Raw genomic sequence first — 18,010 nt, forward strand, 5'->3', positions numbered from 1 at the left:
CTGCTCTTCAGCAGTTATAAATAATCGCTTGCAACTTCTAAACAAATGCATCCTAATTTTTCTTTTTCTTTCCACTTCTGTTCTGTGAAGTTATTCTGTACTGTTGAAGCTGTAGAAGATTCTTCTCTCTTACTGATCTTACTTACTCCAAAGAAAGAAAGAAAGAAGTTTCCTAAACTCAGCAAATTTTCAACAGGGGAAGAACTGTGAATGCAAAGTAATGTTGATGTTCAGCCTTTGCAAACAGGTATTTTACTGAAGCCTGATTTTACTCAGACTCAAGTCTTCAAACTAGTCAGACTTCTTAGCTCCATTATTCTTATTTGAGGCTGTTCCGGAACATCAGTCCGCTTATGATTAGCAACTTGCATCAAGCTTCCAGCTTCCATTTGTTCATGGTTATTTTATATTATACTAGGAGCTGTTTTGCTATCATAAGCCACAAAAATATAAAATATTACAGGAAGAAATGAAGTAATTACTGTTTATTTAATGAAAGTGAAAAAGTTTAGCTACAGGTTGTCATAGATACAGTATGCCATTCGAAGTCTTTTCCAAGCCATCACAGAGCACTGTCCCAATATCAGAAAATCAAGATTAACATTCAGTTAGCTTTATTTTATGTAGTCTTTTCTGTTGACAGTAATTAATCAACTATCAGAAGAATAATTTTCTTATGTTTCAGAACAGAAAGAGAAAGTGAATGTTTTCTGTGAGTGTGGAGGTTTGGTCATAAAAAATTCCCCAAACAACCTTTACTCAGCTTGATTTCTTTAATAGATCGTTCACTTTCTCTTTAGGATTGTGAAAGCTCATACATGCAAAGTGGAATCTAGTAGATGATCTGTAATGATCACCAGGATGGGTTTAGAAGGGGGAGGGTCTGTAGGTAAGGTTGGGGTCTGGTAGGGTCACCTGTTTAGGTGAAGGTTGTCAGGGGTGGTGAGAACTGGCTGCTCCCCAAAGGGTGGGGAGCCAAGGATGGTACCATGGCCAGCAGGGCAGTGGCCTCTCCAACCAGGCCTGCAGTGCCCAAGCGATGCAAGCAGGGAGGCCTGGGAGCAGCAGTCAGGTTCGGCCAAGAGCTTTGGTCATCAGGCAAGCCCGTGGTGACGCAAGTCAAGCCAGGAAATAGTCTACAGATCGGGGTCTGGATCAACTGGCTGCACAGCAGCAACAGAGCTGGAGACAGGCACGCCTACGATGGAGCTCAGGCCGGGACTGAAGACCCAGGGCTCAGGTGAGATGGGGCTCCTGGGCCTGTGAGCAGGGGTTGTGGGTAGTGGCCCCAGGTAGGGCTGGTCAGGGCCAGCAAGACCTATTAGTGCACCCAAGGCTGTGACAAAGATCTAAGGCTGGCAGGGTGCATCAAGCTGAAACTTATGCTAGAGTTAGGGTTAGACTTTAGCAATAATTCAGTGAGAGAGATTAGTGTGGTTTACAATGCCTTCACTACCTTTAAAAAAGTACTGTAATCAAAGATAATGGTAGGAAATAAAAGATAGTATGTCTTGTAACCAGCTATCATTCCAGTTTGGCTTCTGATTTTCCTTTCTTATTTGGCAGGCAATCAAGCCAAACCTAGCCTCAAGACACTTCGCAGAGCTGCCAAAATCAGGATTTATTTTTTTAACAAGCCCTATTCTAAATTGGCCTCTCAGAAATTAGTTCAGACGTGGAATAATTACCTCCTTGTAGTCCCATGTCCCAACAGGATTTTGTTAAATGCAGACTTATCATAACCTCCGTTTGCCATAATTGACTCAATTAGAGGTGTCCTAACTCCTGTCTCTCCTGCAAGATAAATTTCGATCTGGCAGGGGCAGAATTTATCTGGTTTACCACTGTCACATTAAGACGCCTTTGAAATGCCTTTCAGTTGGTTAGACTTTATTTAGGTTTGATGCCTAGATTACCTGTAGCTTATCAACTGCTGTTACCATGCAAATACCTGTCTCTGGCAGACCTTCACCTTTGAGTGTACATGGTTTAAATATATCATGTTCTGTAATATATACGGGTAGAACAATTTGCAGTCCTATAAATGAGAGCACCAAGTGAAAGCAGTTGATGGCTCTTAAGAAAGGATAGGATGTATAGCAAACAAAAGTTAGGAACAACACATTACAAATGAAGGATCTGTAAATATGACGTGCTGAGTTTGTGGGGACCTCGGACAGTGAAGGAATAGAGCGACATTAACAGCTAAGGTGCCCTAAAATGTTGGTGGCCATATCCCCATCTTCCCTGGCCACATGCATGTTTGATCACATGGCCCCAGAGCCAGGGACTTCCACCATTCGATCCAGCAACAAATTTGTAGCAGCAATTTGTAGAAATCGTTTTCCTCTGGATCAGCTATAACGATGTGTAATGACAGTTCACCAGTGCATAAATTTTGTCCTGATAAAAGTTAGTCTTACATGGCTAGCAGCTCTAATTTTATAACTATAAACCTTCTGCCACAATGGTGCTGTGAAATATAATAGGTAAGATAAAATAACTGTATGTGGGTGTCAAAAAAGTTTAGAAAATAAAAAGAGAGGAAGGGGAGAAGCACTGCTGGAGATCAAAAGGACCCAGAGGAAGAAGGGAAGCTTTCTGTACCTTCACCATTAATTTTTCTGAGGTGCAAACTAGCGTAAATAAACTAGTATAAATCAGCTCATGCAGTTTCCAGGGAAGAAGAATTTGTAATATTTTTATGTCCTACAATAAATAAACACTCTGTGGAACTGGAAGTCCCAACATGGAAATACTGTGATTAAAATGCATTTGTTTGTTTGCCAAGTCAATAACATTTTAAGTTTTACAAACATGAATGAAAACAAACTCCTAGATGTAAGAAAAGTGCATTCAAAACTGAACATTACCAAGAGAAAGGGAAATGCAGAGAATCCCTGTTCTGGTGCACTTTTTTTTCTTGGAGAGTATAAGAAAAATAATCCAGGGATTTATAAAATTGAATTTGTGAGGATGCTGAAGCACCTCTAGTCACAGCACATTGTGTTCTAACTGGAATAGACAGGGGCTGCCCATAGCATTTATCTGTAAACAATTCTAATGTGATACCACAGAGAAAACCTGCACTCATTTTACGTGGGACTGCATACTTGCCATCATGTCCTAATGATTTAATAATTACTTTTCAAAATCTCAAATGTAAGCTCTTAGATAGGAGGCTATTTGCAAGTACCTGAATAATTCAGCTTGTGTTATACATTACCTACACACAAACTTGTCTTGTAAGCTAAAAAAATCCTTTTTTATTACAAGAGTAATGTAGGAATCTAGTTTTGTCTTGTACTGTCCAGTTTTTCTCATATAATCTCCAAAATAGTTTGAAGTGGTGTTAAAGTCAATGTATTTTAGTGTGATCTGTCATTCAAGAATTTGTCAAATTCATTTTGGTCTGGTGGGGGTGACATTACATCCTTATTTATGATAATGTAAAACAGCATTTAACTCCAACGGCATTATTTCAGTCAATAATGCTTGTGTTCCTAGGCCTGCAAAAGGCTCGTAAAAGTTATATAAGAGGTCCTCTTAGAATTCATTTTTATAGTTTCTTTGCTTTAGTTTACTAAGGCTGATTTGTTTGGAGCCTTTTTACCTCTTTCAGTGGTACTGCCTGAACTTGCTAATTAGGTTTCCTACTTCAGCGTTACACTTTTCAGGTCCCTGTGATGTGTCGTTGAAACAAGCGCATTAAGATGAATGATGTGTGTTGTAATTCCATGAGTGTCATCAATAATGTATTGCACTTTTCTGTTTAGGAGTCTCTTTCTGTTTTGTGTGGGTCAGGCTCATTGTGTGCATTATATTTATAAAATCAAAGTAGTTAAAGATGAAGGTAGATACTTAACCAATTAGGCCAGAGGCTGGAATTGTTGGTTTAGAGGTGTAGGCTACAAAACCAATTTGTATTAAGGAATGTTTAAGTAATTGAATTTCACAGTATAAATTAAAGTCTCTTGGTATCATTATCCATGTTGTGGTCACATAGTGATATCTTGTGCCAAAGAAATGGCTGCGTTTTCTTTTTCAGTCCCTGTGTAATCTTTACTGAAAACACTTTTCTGACTTGTGAGGGCTTGGAAGTAATAAACTGGACTAGCCATTTTTTTCATTTGATGAAGCTTGGACAGAGATAAGAAGTAAAATTGTATAAATTGACTTTCATGAACACGCATAAAGAGAGAAATCATTTTATGCAACAAAGGGGTGGCATGGCTTGCCAAGCAAAGATAAGTAATTGGAAAATATAAGACCCTGGTGAGAATTTCTAGCAGAAAATATGAAAAAACAGGTGCCGTATAATGTTACTTATTATTATCTGCATACCTAAAAATAAAAAATAGGTTCTGTGATGCTATGCAATCAGCGATGCCAAAGTCATATTACTATTGCAAAAGTTAAGATATTCTTTTAAATTGTGAGAGCAGACTGCTTCTCTCTCTCATTCATCAACCAACTAAGCTTTTCTCATTAGACACTGATTTGTACTGTAGTCAGCTGGGATGCGCTAGGAATATTTGTCTTTTACAGTGGATCACCTGACTCGGGATTTACTGTGGAATCACCTGTGATTCCAAAATCACAGCAGTAGAATAAAACTGTGTTAACATCCTTGTATGTCAAGGTAAACCATCTTTTTAGCCTGTGTGCCATATTCAGAGCACATTTGAAGATGGGATAGGAGAAGATCTGTTCCTATTCACCACAAACATTTTCTCAGCAGTCCCCAAATGTTCCAGTCTTCAGGTCATCCTCTCTTTAGAGTCTGAGTTCTAGCAGTCTAAGTCAGTGTTGCTCTGCTGATGGTTATTGTCTTACGACATTTGACTTAGTTGACATTACCCCCAGTAAAGGTATAGAGTGTTCCTAATACGGATCAAGATGTCAGTATTGTAGGCATTTGGAGCAGAATTGTAGCTCAGTCAAACTCTCCCAGCCACCAGCAACCAGAGAGGACGGTCACATGCCTCCTGAGAGTAGGAAGTCATGTGATTATCTCTAGCTTTGCCCCTGCCGTTCAAGGGCTTTGAGGAGTTGTGAACAGGCTTCTATCTCCCTGTGAACTGTGGCAACTATAGAGGAGACTTCTTCAAAATCCTGGTTCTGCTCGCACTGATCTCAGCAGGACTCCCTGAACTGATTTCAGAGGGAGCAAAATCAATCCCTGCTTTGAAAACTACAGTATTTCCCATAGCACAGCCTATCCTTAAAACCAACCAACCAACCAAGAATTTATCTGGTTTTCAAAATACACAGTTTTCATTTACTATATCACAGAGACGCTTTAGGGACAGTCCATAACATAACTTTAGTCACCTTCGAGTGCAAGCTGCATCATAGTCTCAAGGAACAGTAGCATCAGCTCAGAACTGAGGAAGCAGGAAGATGTCCTCCTCGGGCTGCCACAGTGCAAGCTGAAGAAGTTACTGCCACATCTGCTTGTTGTTGTCCTCTTGTTGGAGGTTTCTGGCCCTGATGAGCTGTTCCTGCAAGTGCTCCTAAACTGTTTCAGTCTAAATGATCTAGGTCAGCGATGACCTACTGTTTAAACTATGTAAGCTATCCTCCTGCAGTGTTGGATTTGAACCGTTTCCCTCCTGTTTAAAACTATTACATATTGCATTGCAGAACACTTGAAATGGCTAGATGTATTGCTGCCAGGGGATAAAAAGTTTACCATTCCTACTGCACAGTGCTGGTTTTGGATGTCTACCCAACATAGGAAGGTAAAAACACAAAGACTGTAAAATTGTGTTATGAGGATAGGAGTTATTTCCTATCTTTGAAAAACGTTGCAACCTGGAAAGCATGGCAGAAGATTGTATATGTTCTGTGGTGTCATTTATTGGGCTACTTCGTTAGCATTCCACCTTGTAGACTGGCAATTACATGACTCGTATAGTAATAAGATGCACTTTTGTGGTCATCTGTCTTGTAGATACTTGGCAGTTTCATTACTAATTTGGAGTTGCCATTGGGCCTGTTCTGTCCTGCAGTTAGGTTACTAACGGAGTATCTCACTTGTCCTGCTTTCTTGCTGGTTTCATTCTGTGAAACAACTTCTCCCCTGCCCTGAACACCTGCCTTCTATTTAAGGATAAGATCCTGCACCAAATCACACGTAGATTTCCTGTTTCAGATTTCGCTCACTTCTGTTTACAATCAAAGGAGCTCCTGGGTGGAGCTTTATGATATTTACATGCTCTTCTAATTAGGATAATGATTACACCTGGTTTTAGATAACATTTATAGCCTGCTTCAAAGAGTCTCACTGAAATCACTGACTAGCTTTGAATTCTGAGCCTTCAACAACCTCATACAGATAACATTTGCAAGGGATCAGACGTTACCTTTGCATGTGGTTTTACACCAGCCATTAAAAAGTCTTGCAGATATTATAGGAAAACACAGATTTTGTTTCATAAGGGTTTAGCTGTACGTTCCATTTATTCCCTTCCTCAAGTATGTGACATTAAAGATGGGTTGCTCTTGTTCGGATGCTGCAAAGGATTATTGATGAAATAAAGGCTCTGCTGAAGGCAATGAGAGCAAGGCAATGAGAGTTTTACCGTTGACTTCAATGCAGCTAGAATTTCACCTCTGAAGTGTGAAATAAATAACAGGAGCAGATAGGAAAAAAAAAAAAAAAATTCCGTGCCTAGGGTCCACACTAATAACCAAATGTTTTTTAGCGGGGAATAAATGGAATCCAGCTGAGACATTAAATACTTCCTGAGGGGTGGGTTAGGTCTAGGCTCATGATTTTGAATAAAATCTTGAACGTTCAAAGAGAAACGTGAGATTTCTTTGACAGATTTTGTGAATGCTTCAATGTATGTACACCTAGATCAGTGAACAGATGCAGTTTACAAAGCCATGATAAATATGCAGTTGTCTTTCAGTTTGCCATGGGTCAGCTTTACTGTGCATATGTATAATCTGTAAAGCGCAGCTGATATTGGCAGGGTTTCTTGATGATTTCTGATGAATTGTTTTGACTAAAAAGTTTACCATTCTCCATTGTTCTTTTTTAGAAATATTCTTTACAAACTAGATGAAAGGACAAGCCAGTTTTCAGTACTGCTAAAGGCACTGGAGCACTGCAAACTACATCAGTCAAATGAGACCATTCAAGCAGCCTTGTCAGAGGTGCTGAACAGCATCAATTCAGCTCAGGTTTACTTCAAAGCAGGACTTGATGTGTTTGAGACTACCTTAACTGGAAAGAAATGAGAGGATTCTCTGCATTCTAAGACGTTTGTTTACAACTCGCTAAACAGAAGTTCGACTTGGACCAGAATTTCTCTGAGGATGAAACCTTTCTCAACTTTTCTTTCAGTTGGCTCTTAAAGGTACTGCAATGCGTGTTTTTATAAAAATAAAACAGTCTTTTGCACTGTTCACAGTATATCTCAAATGTCTGCTTCTGAATGTATAAAACATAATGAGAGGGAATAACACTTAAGATATGATTTTTAGAAGGACATCTGCTGTATTTTTATATATAAAATGTATTTTTATGACTAAGAGCTCGATCTTGCAAAGTACCGAGCACATCCTGCAATATGCTGAAGACCTGATTCTGAGATACCCCAGATGTATACCCAGGTGAGCTTTCCATGCATACTCTGTCAGAAAAATGTGACTTAAGTATACCCTTGTGTTTCTTAACTTCCTCAGCAAACTCATCTTCTTCCTTACTCCTTTCAGAGTAAGTAGGTGAAGGATGTGGCGTTTCCTTGGGTACCCCGCACCGGAGTTAATCAGGAAATGCACAAAACACCCTTACCAGTGCAATCCAACATCTTTACTCCTGTGGAACAATAAATACCTCAATTCTGAGAATATGGATAAACTTTGATTTCTGTATGAAAAAGTTGTTTTCTCTAGTAATTCTTGGAGAGAAAATTTTTGTGATGATTGCAAATTATTTGAAAAGTTCTAATCAGTAGTTACAATTGTACAGAAGTACTTTGATTCTTTATGTTAAATAAAAGAACTGCCTAGCCTTTTAAGGCTACAGGCCTTACAAGCTTATACGTTACCAAAACAGCCCGCTTCAAGGTCTCCCTAAATTTTCCAGAGAGCAGTAAGTGGAAACAAGACCTCAAAATTCTGGGAACATTTTTGGGATTCCACCACTCAGCCACATCACCCACTGTTCCAGGCTGGTTCATTCCGTCAGTAGTGCCTGGCATGTAGGACCTGGATTGTTGTCCAAAAAACACAAGGAAAACATAAATTCATTCCCTACTGCAGAATCAGGAATTCACCTCTGAAGTCACAAGCTGATGAAGCCTGTTGCAGGGCTAAAACTCAGATCTGTTTTGCACTGGTGGAAGCCCTGTACAAAGGCTGTAATCACACCATTACCTTGTTGGCCTGAAGTAATCTGTGAATGAAAGGATCAGGAGGTTCAGTGTCCTAACCTCTAAGGGGATAATATACACACTTGAGAATTGCAGGTCTTAATAATATGAACAGTTGAAATTGCTAAGCCCTATTGGGTTTAGAGTTTTACAATCTCAGATGATTCTGGGGTTAGAGCTTAAAAAATTAATTTTATATAGATGCTTAGAATTGAAATATAATTTATTTGATGGAAACATTAAATGTAATGTTACCCAGTCTGCCATGGAAACATTACAGAAACATTTCACATCGCAATAAAAATGGAAAAAAGTTATCTGTATTAATGTAAAAAAAATTGCCTTCTGGAAATCTTCAAAGCACGCAATTTGGTGAAAGATCTTTTAAAGTGCATGTCCACATAGGAAGAACTGAGAGTTGTTTACAGATCTGGGTTTCTGCTTCCAAAAGTCCTTGGCAAATAGGCCTCTATTAGCAATGACCCGGGACTAGGTACATACAGCTATGTTGTTGCTACGTTTCTTTGCAAGTGGTTATCATAACATGAGCAAAAGCATTCCGAGCCTGACCAGAGCCAGGGCTATGCAGTTGTATGGCTACAGCTGACGTGGGAATATGTTCAACATCAGTCAACAAGACTGCGTGAACTTAGACATGATTATCTCCTACCTTTACTTGGCATCTGATAAGCAAGATTATATGATTAGTGTTTTGCTAATGCTGGTGGCAATTCTGTTTAAAGCAGAGAGAATTTGACTTCTGAAGAGTAACATTTTTTCTGATACTACAATGTTTGTTCATCCCCTTGTTTCCGTAGTTTTTATTATTGTAATACTTAAATGGTTGGAATAGCCACATTTGAGTTGTATGTTTATTTTGTGATAGTATTTGGGGATGTACTGTGCACACTACATTTGAATTATATTTTCTAATAGAGACCACTCTTCTAACAGTTCATTTAGTAACATATTTTCTTTAGAGTGCTGACTCACCGTGGAGCCATCATCAATGGTCTTAAATGACATAGGGTCAGGTGCCATTAAGAGACCAAAAATAGAGATTAACACTTCCTTTAACTCTGCCAGATGAATTTAATAACTGCTGCCTCAGTCTTAGTGTGTATGTTCCACCAAAACCACCTCTAATGTAACCAAAGTGTACTCATGCAAAATCGGTGAAATCTGTTGGGAAGAGTATCCCTCGTGTATGATTTCTCAACCATGTAATTCCTCACTAAAACATTTATTTTGTTTTCTCACTAATGTCCTTCTATAACCGCTTTTAAAATAGCAGACTTCAAAGTACTCCACCACAAAAAGAACTGCTACTATAAATGCCTGTCTATTCTAGAGATAATCATATATTCTTGTTGGTGAGATGAATCAGATGAGCTATTTAGGGACTTAAATGCATTGATTTCAATGTCATCTCACACTTCTAGATCTCTAGGCTTTTATTTCAAATGTTCAGATCTTACATATAAGTGAGTGCTTGTTCATAATATTTGTACCATTGTAGCTTCGGAAACGGTACTTTTGAGCCATATTCTTCCATTGATTTTTAAATCCTACCTATTGACTTCAAAGAATTCATAGCAAATTAAGGTCCTAAATACCCGACGTGTTTCTAACATAGAATTTTTGCCCAGCCAGCTGTGGAACATCAGTTAAAGGAAGGTGTTAGTAAATCATAGTAGCTTACCCAGATTGAATACATTCCTATATTGTGTTGAAATAAATGGAGCACCCTTAAAGGCAGAAGTATGTTTGCAAATTGCCTGGATGATACTAAAAATTTGTTACCTTTCAGAAACATCAACTGCCAGAGACAGTATAACATATGCATTGATTGCTAAGTAATCTAGAGTCATGCTCGCAGTGACCAGAAAATCCCTGCAGCTTGCAATATTTGTATGTTGAGACAGTTGATAATAAAAAGCTAATAAGATTTTATTAGTGCATATTTTAGAGAGTCCATAAAGCAGCTAAAGTACAATCAACTCAGATGAATAATAGGTACATGGGAGCTGGATTTTTAGTAGTAACCTTAAAAAAGGCAGTGAATTGCTTTTATCATCCAGGAAAAACAAGACTCTCTTGATAAACAGTATCTGTGCAAATGCGCAAACACACAAATACGCAAATGCCTTATCTTCAAAACATTATACAAACACTAATTTACTTGCAGTGATATGATACATCTACATAAACATAGATGTAAATAATAACTACATGAGAAAATTAGCAAGCACTTTGCACTGCTTCACTTGCTTTTCAGGAAAGTATTTCAGTCTAGAAGTGTAAAGGAAGGCACTTCAGCTGACCTCAGTTCTTGCAGCAGTAGGTGGGGAAAGGTTACATCTCTGAGGTGTCACGTAAGGGACCTCTGGAGGTCATCTAGTCCAACCTCCCGGCTGAGGCAGGGTCACCTAGAGCCAGTTGCCCAGGAGGGACTACGTCCAGATTACTTTTGCATATCTTCCAAGGATGGAGATTCCATAACCTCTCTGGGCAACCTGTATCGGTGCTTAGTCACCCTCACAGAGAAGAAGTGTTTCCTTCTTCTGCAGACAATAGTGTCTCCAAACTCTTAGTTGTTAAATTATTGTAATTGGCTTAATTGCAAACATTGAAAAGATAACCATCATTTCATTCAGTGAAGACTCTTGGCCAAGGTCTCTAGGATTTCACAGTTAATGTTGAAAAGCTTCTATAGGATTTGTCCTTCAGGCATTGGCGTTTATTTTTAAGTTGTAGAGACTAATGTCTTTATCTTTTGAGGTCTTTTTGTACAGTCCCATGTTCCCACTCACAGGATTTCTATCTACATTAAGAGAGTGATTGAGAACAAAAGATGTGTTAGAAAATGCAGGGAGGATCAGCATATGCATAGCTATGTGTTATGAATGTATCTATTTTAACCAAACTTTGGGAGCCCACTACAATTCTATGGCTTGTGTTGTGCAGAAAGTCAGGCAAGATAATTGTATGGGTCACTCTGGCTTTAAAAGCTATTAAATACTATAAACATAGTTACGTCTGGGCCTGTATTCTCAAGGGAGAAGTTAAGAGTTTCCTCAGAAGCCTTGTGTTCCAAGCTGTTATCTGTGTTACTCAGAAATGAGTACCTCTGACATACACTACGGTTGCTATCTCAGAAAACAAGCATAGCATGGAAGATGTTCTTTCCCTTTAGCACTCTGTAACATTTTAGCGGTATTCTGCCAGTCACAGAAAGGTGAGCAATAGGAAACAAATCTCATTTTAAGATGCCTGGGACCTGAATTTTGAAAACAGTTAGCCTCATACAGCACTATAATAGTTCAAAACATAGTAAGGTGTCATCTGTTGGAGCTTTGAGTCTACAAAACTTGGGATAGAGACTCCAGTATGGCAAGTGAATCTCAGAAATATAGAATACGCAATTAGTTACTGTCTTATTAAAGGTTATATTAATGGTAAAAGTTACTTGCCTACCAGTGCAGGGATAGATAGGATTTCACCACCCCGCATACTTTTTGGTGGCTTTAACCATCAGACTGTCTTTTCTTTCTCTGCCACCATCTTGTCCACCCCCCTGCACTCCCTGCATTCAACTTCTCTCACATCCTCATGCCATGTGATGATTTCTCCCATTCCTCACCACCTTTTTCTTGGTGATTCCCACTAGTTTTCTGTCTCTATTCTGGTTCCTTATCACTTCTTAGTCATCCTATTAACTTACCAACTATCACTTCTTAGTCTCCCCTTTAATTCGCCAACCAAGTTAATCCCCACCTTTTCTCCCTCTGAACTCAGTCACGCCTTTTGTTCCCCATCCAGTTCCAGTTTCCTTAGCCAGTCACTTCAGTTTTCCTGTTACATCAGTTCCCTGATTTTCTGCCACCTTTCATGTAGCTATGAGGCTTTGTCCCAGTGTGCTTCATCTCTCCACCTCTAGACCTTGCCCTCTGTGTTTGAATCTGTTCAGGTTCTTTGCCCGTTCTGCTTGGGCATGGTGGAAGATTGCAAAGTGATAGACCAACTCACCTCCCTTAAGTTTAGATTCCTGGCACAGCTGACGATAATAAAGAGCTGAAAGTGATGGAAAAGTCCTGCTCAGATCCAAATGGATAAAATATAAGGAGACATCATATGTTAAATTCAAAGTAGTCTCTTCAGAGTATGTGCAAACAGCAAACAGCAATCAACTGTAACTTGATTGAATGGAAGCAGATTTTCTTGGGGCCAGCAAAGTATTTTTTCTTAGCTTCTTTCTCTCTAATGTCTGGGCCAGGAAATACCCTCAACTATATCAGTGTAGGCAGGTGATAATCTTGAAAGTTTTGAAATAAACTTTTTGAAGTTGGATGAATAAGAAATGATAGACAGACTTAATGAGAGTTGGTACTACCTGCTACCTGCCTACCAAGTAAAATAAGCAGTATGTAAGCACATAATTTTTCTGACCTTGTGCATGCCATCCAGTACTTTTCATTACATGATGGCTACATACAAAAGTAATAAATATATGAGTAAGAAAAGATGGTTAGAGAAGAATCAAAACTTGGTTACTGTATTGCAGTGTTTTAAATGATTAAGGATTATAAGGACTCAAGCCATATGCACAAACCTGTGCTTGAACATGCACACTTGAACCTAGGAAGTGCCTAAGAATAAGGAATACTCATCTCGGAAGCAAAGGATTTAAGAATATCTAAATTAGACGGTATGTTTACTAAAACGATGGTGCTATCAAGCCTAACTTTTTTTTTCCCCTCATTTTAATCCCATTGCCCCTGGTTGTTTCTAGTACTGCTCATACGCACTCATCATAACCGGAGAATATGTACACCTGCAGATTTAAATTTCCTGAAAGATTATGTTCCCCCTCAGTCTTACTGACTCTGTCTGTTTCTTTCAGCAGGGTTGACTTTACCATGACTGCTTATCAGGGTACTATTCCACATGACTGAGGTCAGCAGAATTTGGCCACTATTTATGGAATTTCCCAAAAGATTTGGTATCAGAATATTGTTTATTTGTGTTTAGTCTATTCTCTTTAATCTCTCAACATAGATTGTTACAAGCAAGAGTATATTCTTCAAAAAAATGGGCAGAAGTCTCTTGGTCAATGTTAAGTAAACACACAGGGCAGAATATAAATGTGTATGTACAAGTGATGCACTATAATCTAGTATTAACTTAATAGTTATTATAAATGTTGGCACGGATTAATGCCCACATTCCCTTGCGAGCTTCACAGATTGGAATTAATACAAGGGCTTAATTTAAGAAATGTAATCAGAATATAGGCGTGGAACAACTTTTTTTGCTGTGTAAATGTAGTATATGCTTACTTGTCTGCCTAATCCATTTGGTTAAAGAAGATTAGGGTTTTGTTTAAGCTACTTTTCTCTGATTTATTTTCCAATGAGCCTTTGAAAATGAAGTCTTGCTCTGTATTTTTCTTTTAAATGTGCGCTGCCTGTAGTGGTTTTGGAAAGCTTATCATGTGTTAAGACAGTGCAACGTCTTGTCTGATGATTCCTGAATTGTTTGATAGAATTAAAAGTGGTATTTCAAAGCATGGTCTTTAGAAGAAGGTCCTTTACTGACCAGTTAATGTATATGATATTATGTGCTCTGGTGGCTGCCTTTACCATGCACTGGTATAGGTATGCAATATGATGGTTTGAGGCAGTAATTTAAGATAATTTTTTTTTTTTTAAAAGTAATATTGCAGAGACCTGCTAATTTTCCCCTATTTGAAACTGTTCTCTCCTGAACACACTGGTAATACAGCAGTGTAATACCAAGTCCTCTTAGCACCTGCTACAACCTCTTACTACAGGTGGCATGTTAGGGGGCTGTCTGAGCTGTCAGTGTATTTCCACAGTTTTTAACTAGTGTCTCTTGTAGCCCCACTCAGCTTTTATGTAGCACAGTCCTGATACTGGTCTGAATGACACCAAAGTGAGGTGGATAGGTCTGACTGATGTGTTAGCTTGCTACAAAAACTGCTGTTGCCCCCTATCCTTAAAAAGTTAAATACAATACTTGGTAAGTACTTCCCAAATTTTTGGTGTTTTCAGTCTGTATACTGAGGATTCTGAAAAAGTACTGCAACACTGTTTTTTTTCCATGCAGTCTCATTTCCTGCTCTCAACAGCTGAAACATCTTGTAGTCTGTGAATCCACTAGAGGAGAAATAAGGAGATGCTTAATATTTCATACTTAAAGCAAATCAGATGAATACAAATTCTCTTTGTTTTCCCCTTGCAGTCTATGCAAGTTAATATGCAACATACTCTTATCACATACATTATGATTTGGTATTCTGAGACAAACGGAAAATGAATGTGATTCCATATCCAGAGGAAGTATAATGAATTCAGGGAACACTTCACATTCAAATATCTTAACTGTTTGCATACAGAGAGAAAAGCACAAGTTAAGGTACTTGGAACAGATACTTTTGGGGGTTTTGGTACAGGTCTGCAAAATAATATTCTTCTGCATTAAGGACAGATCTTAGCATTGCATTCATACCTAGCTGCATGGTAGTGTATTGTATATCCTCACTGCTGTACCTTTGAGGATGAATGCTCAAATGCTGGTATCAGTGATCGTGTTAGTCTCCATACGAGTTTACCCAGTTGGATGGAATATGCAAGTATTTCTGCCTTTTGTATGCAAAAGAGCAGCTGTCAAGTTATGTTATCTTTGTCAAGCTTTGACACAGAATGTGAGACGCCTGAATGATGACTCCTTCATTCCATCTACTTCTAAATTTTCATGTAGTAAAATCAAGTTGCCACAACTGATAGCTAGTCAATTCAGAATATTAAGTAACTAGGTTTTTTGACCATGCAGTAATATAAACTTGATGCAGTGATTCCTGGAAACCAATAAATATCATGTTATATGGAAATGTGCAATGAAAGGTTGATTTTTATAACACAATATAGAATGTTGAGTCTGAATAAAACAGCTTATTTGCAAAATTATTTACTTTGTATCAATTTGTACTTTTATAACATAGTGTAATAAAAAGGTAACATTGGCCATTAATGTAAGTAGATTCTACGTACTTTGACTAAGAAGCACATTTTACTTGTTTGTGCTATGAATATGATTTTTGCAGTCTGTGAGAGTGTTTGTAGAACTGTGGGCTGGAATTCAGTAATAGACATTTTGTGAAAGTGGTTGTGAATTAGACAACGTTTTTTCCATAGTTACATTTTTGCTAGAAATTAAACTGGAATATGAAGATGTGTATAATGTACGTTGCACTGAATGATTTGGAATTATATTCATTTGCTTTTTTGTTGGTTTTGCTTTCTTTTTTTAATTGGTTCTGCCAGTGAGCTGTAACATATGCCTCTCAAGCTGCTGATTCAGTAACGTGGATCCCAGGGCATTAAAACATAATGGGAAGAAGGCAAAAAAGCAAGGAAGAAAAAAAATAGCTAGACAGAACCTCACAACCTGGGATGTGATAATTTACTGACAGGTAAATGTTGAATTATCCACTTTTTTAGGCGCTGGTATATAGAAAGCCCAGATATTCAGATAATTGGTCTTTCAGGTAGGAGGAAATCGTCCCTGTGTGTTTTTGAGAAGCAAGAATTTGAAAAGCAGATAGAGACTTTGGATCAAACTCAAAGTATTCAGGATGAGACTCTAAAAAAAAAAAAAAAGCTACTGAACAATCTCAGTGCTATCTGAAGAGAGAGACAGTTCTGAAAATCTTGATGATATGTAATATTCAGATTATATGAAATTCAGATGATCACACTTATTGCTGTAGTTCAGAGGTCCTGAAATTATAAGGTAGTTGTTATCTGATGAAAATATGAATTCCATGCTTTGCTTATAGTATATGAGAACTTGGAGGCTTTTCTGTACTTATGAAGCACTTGAGAGGTGTAATGAAATAGTTTCATTGTAAATGAATGTGTATTTCCAAATTTTATTTCCATTTTGTGTAGGTTTTTTTTTGAAACTGCTTTCCTGTTCACCAGATTAAAAGGAAAAATAAAAGCAATACCTTGTTAATGTTTTTAATCATGGCTAGAACATTAACCTAGTTTGATACATTAGCTCCGTACAAAGTGCAGCTCTGACTAGAATATCTGTTATTACATATTAGGATATGTAATGTTAAAGACTAATTTGTGAAACATTCTTTCAGAATATGCTTCCTTTAAGCCATGTAAACTTGTGCCATGAAAATAAAAGCCAACCGTACATCAACAGTTTCATACAAGTATCTTATTTTCAATTCCTGCTGGAAGTCATTATTACTGAAAAATGTCATTGGAGCTAAATGTTCTTTGCCTGAGTATCAAAATCTTCTTCTATGGCTCTGCTGAGGAGATTGGACCATTATCCTCTTGCACTGAGTATCTATCCAAGCAAGAAAATAAAATTTTTTAAAAAAAAAGTATATTTAACATATTATAAGCATTCCAAGTAGCCAGGCTCGGTATAGAACAGATTTGTCCAAGAGAATGGGAATATAACCAATCCTCTCCACTGTTTTCTTTAACCTTGAGATTTCTATGGCATTTCTTGCACCTGCATTTCTTATCGAGTAGTAGCATAGAGATCCGCATGGGAGTGGGGTCTATAGGATCATGTAATTAGGAAGGCATTTGCTTTTTATAGGAAATGTAGGTATGGTAACCATGCAGCTGAAGTAATGAATAATTTGACGCTGTCACAGTGAAGTGTTTATATACTAGGCTGATGAGCAGGGTGGGCGTAGAAACAGCTTCTGGCCACTGGTAGCTGCCCGATGGGGCCAACAGTGGGTTGAAAGTCCTAAGAGTGCCAGAAGTGGGCACTGGGAAAGGCAGGTGCTGGTAAGACGCTTCTATTGCACCAGGTACCAGAAAGCACACAGTGGAGATCTGGCTTTTGCCCAAAGAACTGTGATGCCGGTTTAACCAGCTCTGAATCTGTTCTGAATGCACTGTAGACCAGTAAGAGCACTTCAGCCGCACACTGATCTGTTTATTTTGGAAAGGGCAAAGTATGAAATAGCTAAGACTTTTAACACTAGAAACAGTAGCAAATCCTGTCTTTGAAAGAGAAACTCAGGGCCTTGTGAGTTAGTTTCTGTATTCCATCAGAAGAGAACATAAAAGTGACTGTCAGAGTGGTGCTGTGAGCTAAATCGATTTGGAGATTCTTAGTAACAACAATTGGATCACCATTTTCTCCCTAACAGGCAAGAGGTAGAATGAGTGATCCTAGGACTGGATAAGCTGGGTCTAAATATCTGAGTTTAAAAAGCCTTAAAGTCTTTGTTGAGGCAAATACGCAAAGGCACCAAAGCAAAGATTTCGTTCAGTACAGTGACCTTGAACAGTCCATTGACCTTATTTCTAACAAACCTCAATCTCTTTCTGCTTACAGTCCTCCTCTCAGCTGCAGAGGCTCTGGGCTGTATCTCAAGTGCTGTAAACCAAGATCACTCCTTTGAGGCTGTCAGCTTACATCAAGTGGAGATCTGATCTGCTGTTTGTAGCTCAGCCTCAAACAAATGGAAGCACTTTCTGACATCGCTTGACTATCTCATTTCAAGAGAAAATCTAGTAAGGTTTCTAGCCAATGCCTCCCATTCATCTTTGGCT

The 18,010-nt window shown here is 38.3% G+C and overlaps 1 protein-coding gene across 1 annotated transcript in view; it reads left to right on the top strand.

Moving 5' to 3' along the window:
- The window catches only part of NAALADL2 (N-acetylated alpha-linked acidic dipeptidase like 2), a gene marked incomplete at its 5' end in the record, with an annotated part of 290,863 nt that extends 283,612 nt beyond the window's left edge, over positions 1 to 7,251 (top strand). Inside the window, one exon of the mRNA XM_075716831.1 lies at positions 7,053 to 7,251. Within this exon, the coding sequence (XP_075572946.1) occupies positions 7,053 to 7,251 (199 nt within the window). The remainder of the gene's footprint in view (positions 1 to 7,052) is intronic.
- Positions 7,252 to 18,010: the final 10,759 nt, after the last annotated feature.

Source organism: Pelecanus crispus, chromosome 9, assembly GCF_030463565.1.
Source record: "Pelecanus crispus isolate bPelCri1 chromosome 9, bPelCri1.pri, whole genome shotgun sequence".
Taxonomy (NCBI): Eukaryota; Metazoa; Chordata; class Aves; order Pelecaniformes; family Pelecanidae; genus Pelecanus; species Pelecanus crispus.